Source organism: Centruroides sculpturatus, unplaced genomic scaffold (genome assembly GCF_000671375.1).
Source record: "Centruroides sculpturatus isolate CEXI.00-Female unplaced genomic scaffold, Cexi_2.0 scaffold34, whole genome shotgun sequence".
Classification (NCBI taxonomy): Eukaryota; Metazoa; Arthropoda; class Arachnida; order Scorpiones; family Buthidae; genus Centruroides; species Centruroides sculpturatus.
Window position 1 is genome coordinate 5,194 of NW_019384328.1, and position 5,615 is coordinate 10,808.

General features: G+C 25.3%; 1 protein-coding gene across 2 annotated transcripts in view; it reads right to left on the reverse strand.

Annotated features, from left to right (window-relative positions):
* Positions 1-5,615, reverse strand: part of LOC111628570 (neuronal growth regulator 1-like) — a 106,758-nt gene that overhangs the window by 2,916 nt on the left and 98,227 nt on the right. Inside the window, exons 4-5 of one of the 2 annotated variants that reach the window (XM_023372395.1) lie at positions 3,980-4,135; positions 3,656-3,887 (exon numbers count right to left, since the gene is read on the reverse strand). In XM_023372395.1, the coding sequence (XP_023228163.1) occupies positions 3,874-3,887; positions 3,980-4,135 (170 nt within the window). In that variant the 3' untranslated portion in view covers positions 3,656-3,873. Of the gene's footprint in view, positions 1-3,655; positions 3,888-3,979; positions 4,136-5,615 lie in introns of those variants that run through there. The other variant, XM_023372401.1, reaches the window with a different exon arrangement.

Here is a 5,615-nt window from a genome sequence, read left to right on the forward strand (position 1 = left end):
CATTACTGTTGCCCCTATACCAGGGGCAACTTTAATAAAAATAATTAAAATAATTACAACTTTACAAAAAGAGAGAAGTTGCCGATCTTGCCCCTATACCCGGGGCAACTTCGTCAATTTCTCTCTTCTTGTAAAGTTGTAATTATTTTAATTATTTTTATTTCCAAACTGATTTTAACCAGTTCTATAGTAAGGTAACATTCCAATAGACAATATGCAAAGCTTTTTTTTTCAGTTTACAGCAGTATTTATTACACAAAATTTAAGTAAAGCTTAACATGCCGATCTTGCCCCGATCTCCCCTACATGGTGGCCCAAAAATCAGTTAAGTACATTTAGTTTTTTTTTAAGACGTTATAATTTAATTTGTGCATCAGACGTTTATAATTAATAAAAACTTTCGAATAAACAGCAATTTATCTTTAACAGCGGTTAACTGACTTTTGGACCACCTTATAATAAAATATCCCTGTTTTATAATTAGTATCTAGAGAATATTTTCTACTAGATTTTAAAAAGTTAACTGCTTTATTAAGAATATTAAAGTGAAGAGATTACTTCGAAATTGAATTAATGTAACATTAATAAATGTTATACTAAGGCTGTACTTCTTAAAATATTTAATATATATATACATCTGTAATATAATATGTAATTTTTTAACTGTTGTAAATGATTGTTATTTTAAAATACTTTACAGGAAACACACATTTACCATGATATATAATTAAAGTAAAAAAGAAATGTCACTTTTAATGACATTGTATTACTTAGCTACAATTTTATGGCTTCATTTCTTTGATGGTAATCGTTATAAACTTTAGTATGGCAACATTAACGCATTAATATTAATGAGCTTACGTTTCATTAAATTCACCTGCTATCGCGATGTAGTATCTTTATTAAAGAATTTTGATGACTTAACACAATCTTTAGTTGTTTAGAGACACGTTACAAAGATTTTAAAAAGAAAAATCTTTAGAAAATAATAAGAAGAAAAAAAAAACAAAAATTTTCGTTATAAATGAAAGCTCCATACTACACCTATTGACAACTCATCATAATCAACGTTAAAACTGTTGCTGGAACCTTGTTACAAGTTGGAAGTAATAAAAGAGTAGGTAATCCTCTCCAACATCCGACAACATCTGGCATTTTATAGCAGGATTCACTCATTCTATTAATAATTTCAAGTGAATAATTTAATAATTTAGATCAAAATAATATAATTTTCGATAATTTTAAGTCATTGTACTCATAAACAATGCTTCAAACTAAATTTTCTTTTAAACATGTTTTTAAGTTTGCTCTTTGTATAATGCCAATTAAATTCTTTATTTATTTAACTAAGATTATTAGCTTGTGTACATTCAAATGTATCCATGTGTTTGTTTAGTCTAGTAATAAACATAAAAGATAAAAACCATACTTAATAAAAGTTAATAAGTTTTATTAAATGCTAGAATGAATAAATATAATGAACATGCTTTAAAATTTAAAACTAAAGAAGTTAATAAAAATAAAAATAATAAATAAAGAAAGAAGCATTAAAAAATGATGATAAATTCTCACATAGAATATAATAAAATCTAATAATTTTTCTGAAGAAATTTTTAAGTTTTTAAATTAATATTTAAATTATTATTACTATTATTTTAGTTTTAAAAATCATTATTTTGTTAAAAATATTAATTAAAAAATGTGAAAATTTTTTAATATAAGTTTACTTAGTATGCTTTTAATAAATAACTAGATATTAATCAACAAATATATTTATTTAAAAATAATTGAATATAAGGAGTGTAGATAAATAAATATCATTAATTGAGAAATTTAAATTGAAGTTAAAAAGTATGAAGAGTCAGAGTACATTACTGATAATGAATTTGAAGAGAATGATGAGAGTATTGATGTAAAGAGGAACATTTTGAAGATAATCATCATCATCATCATCATTATCATCATTATCATTTTTAGAGAAAATGATAATAAGGATGAATTTCAAAATGAAAATTGTGAGAAAGTAAAAAAAAAAATTGAATGTAAATTAATGCAAGAAAATTGTAAAATTTTTTGAATAAATTGATTAAATTTCTTGTTAAAATGCAAAATAAATTTATTCTTAATCTTTGTGTTAAGTTGTATTAAATTTTTCTCTTTTTTTTTTTCTTNTTTAAAGTTTGATTATTATCTTAAATATTTTTCCTATATATAGTTTTTTTTTTCTTCTTCTGTTATCAATTTCTTAAAGCATTATCGCATTTAAAGAAAGCTATTAATAGTAACAATTTCAATTTCTTCTAGTTTTTTTTTTCGCTTCACATCTGTACTTTTATACCAGTTCTAAAACTGAATAGTGTGCACAATATTTTACTGGGGATACTTGTTTAATCCTTAGCTTTTCAATACGGGGTAGAGATTGTAAAACAGAGCTTTTGCTTTATTTTTTTTTATTTTTTTCTTCTTTTTCTTTTACTTAGTTCTTTCTCCAATTCTGCACAATAGTAGTCCATTATAGTGTTTATTGACAGTTTAAATTTTATGGTTCTTCAACGTTGTAGTTCCTTTTTACGAGTTTCTTTGGACAATTTATAGAAAAAGAAATCACGTGTTTTGAGAACACTAACTTTAAGTGAAAGAGAAATAGAATACAATTGAAAAGAATTTTCTTAAAACTTTTTGACTATTTCCTAAAAGTTTGATCTCATCGACTTCATGTACCATTTGACTCTCGATGCTTAAAGAAGAAAGTTAACTCGACTCCATCACCTAGAATTCAAACGTAATTCCGTATAATTTTCAATAAAATTTTATTTATTTCTCAATTTTTTAAAAGTAAAAAAAATTACTATGACATCGTCACAATTCTGGAATGCAATTTTTAATTTATTTAATTTAAAATATATGCTCTGAAATCACTAGTGTCTTGCCCCTGTACATCATACTTTTCCTGATAACAACACAGTCGTGCCGGTCATCTATATACTGTAACTCCTTTCTGAGGAGAATGTTTGAGTCGAAATCGCGTGATTTCCTGTCTAGATCGTAAGTTAATCAGGAAGTACAGACAGACAGTGGGAATTTATAGGTCTACAATTTTTTTTTCTTTTCAAATTGCAGCTAAATAATTTAAATCCGAAATTTAAAGCCTATACTTTAATAATTTAACATGATTCGTCCATCAAACAATATAAAGCTTCTATTAATAAATTTATAAATTGTAATATAATCCAAAAATTTATTAATAATTAACTACATAATTAAAAGTATCGAATAGCAAATATTTGTATGTATCTAGTATTTGGTATACTGTATACTATGATGCTAGAGTAACGAAGTACAGTACAACGCTGTTTATCATTATTTGAACGTAATACATTAAGAGTTAAATGAATTAATTGAGAATCGTATTTCGTGAAACTATTTAGTTAATAAATATAATAGTACATTCTTGATAATTAATTATTCAATAAACATCTTAACAAGAATATAACGTAGTATTAAAACACGATTCTTAGTTTCATTTATTGAATAAATCTTTAAGAATGTTACTTATAAAATATCGACAATATAATGATAAATTGTTAACTTAAAAAGTATATTTATTGTATTTACAGTATATATATTTTTTATATGGTATAAAAGTCTACTAAGTTTTGAGAAATATGTCTTTGCAGATATTGTTTATTGTTTACAATTTCTGAAGATAGTAAAAAAAAATCTATGATTTTTGTAGTTATTCATTATAAGTCATATGCCATGGTTACGACCACATATATCATTTTTTATGACTTCTCATGTGAAACAAAGGCCCTTCGTCACTACAAACTATCTACTAACACTATACACTTTCCTTCATAAGGTATACTGTTTTCAACATAAGTTTCCTATTTATAATAAAGATTAAAATAGAATATTTTAACTGTTTATCACTAATATTTATCGTGTTTATAATAAATTACTGTATATATATACTTACTCTTTTCTTGCCCCAATATGATTCCTTGACCATCTTCTCTTTTCCATTTAATTTCTGGTTGAGGATTCCCAGTAGCTCGGCATGTCAAAGTCACGTTTGTATTCTCCATTACAGTCATATTTTTACTTGTCAACTCATTCAGAAATTCCGGTGCCACTGCATAAAAATAAAACAAAACAAAACATCTATTATGTGTCACATTGTTGACAGTATTGTTCTATGGTCTATGTAACAAGGATGTTGTTTAAAATATGAGTGTGACGTTTCGGATTTTTTTGACATGATATGTGCTGATACAATGGAATGTTATCTATCCGCTTGTCATCTGAATGTACAGAAATATCCATTCTTTGAATTTCTTTTTTACTTTTGCAAATGTTAGTAGTATCTGTGGCTTTCTGTTATTCGTTTTTTTCTTGTAGATATCTTCTATTTTCTTTTAGTGGATCCAATAGGATCTACTAAAAGAAAATAAATAAACTTAAAAGATGACTCTACATGTTTTAATATTTAATAAAGTAGCTTTGATATAATCTAGGAAACAAAATGATATTTTTAAAAATTTATGCAGACTTAAATCATTTATTATTAATTATATCAATAAATTTATTTCTGAAATATTTTTAATTATAAAATACGTTAATAAAATTAACTTTATTTATTATTAAAACTTAACTATACATTTAAAGATTTTTATCAATTTCTTAAAGCATTATCGCATTTAAAGAAAGCTATTAATAGTAACAATTTCAATTTCTTCTAGTTTTTTTTTTCGCTTCACATCTGTACTTTTATACCAGTTCTAAAACTGAATAGTGTGCACAATATTTTACCGGGGATACTTGTTTAATCCCTAGCTTTTCAATACGGGGTAGAGATTGTAAAACAGAGCTTTTGCTTTATTTTTATTTTATTTTTTTCTTCTTCTTCTTTTACTTAGTTCTTTCTCCAATTCTGCACAATAGTAGTCCATTATAGTGTTTATTGACAGTTTAAATTTTATGGTTCTTCAACGTTGTAGTTCCTTTTTACGAGTTTCTTTGGACAATTTATAGAAAAAAAAATCACGTGTTTTGAGAACACTAACTTTAAGTGAAAGAGAAATAGAATACAATTGAAAAGAATTTTCTTAAAACTTTTTGACTATTTCCTAAAAGTTTGATCTCATCGACTTCATGTACCATTTGACTCTCGATGCTTAAAGAAGAAAGTTAACTCGACTCCATCACCTAGAATTCAAACGTAATTCCGTATAATTTTCAATAAAATTTTATTTATTTCTCAATTTTTTAAAAGTAAAAAAAATTACTATGACATCGTCACAATTCTGGAATGCAATTTTTAATTTATTTAATTTAAAATATATGCTCTGAAATCACTAGTGTCTTGCCCCTGTACATCATACTTTTCCTGATAACAACACAGTCGTGCCGGTCATCTATATACTGTAACTCCTTTCTGAGGAGAATGTTTGAGTTGAAATCACGTGATTTCCTGTCTATATCGTAAGTTAATCAGGAAGTACAGACAGACAGTAAGAATTTATAGGTCTACAATTTTTTTTTCTTTTCAAATTGCAGCTAAATAATTTAAATCCGAAATTTAAAGCCTATACTTTAATAATTTAACATGATTC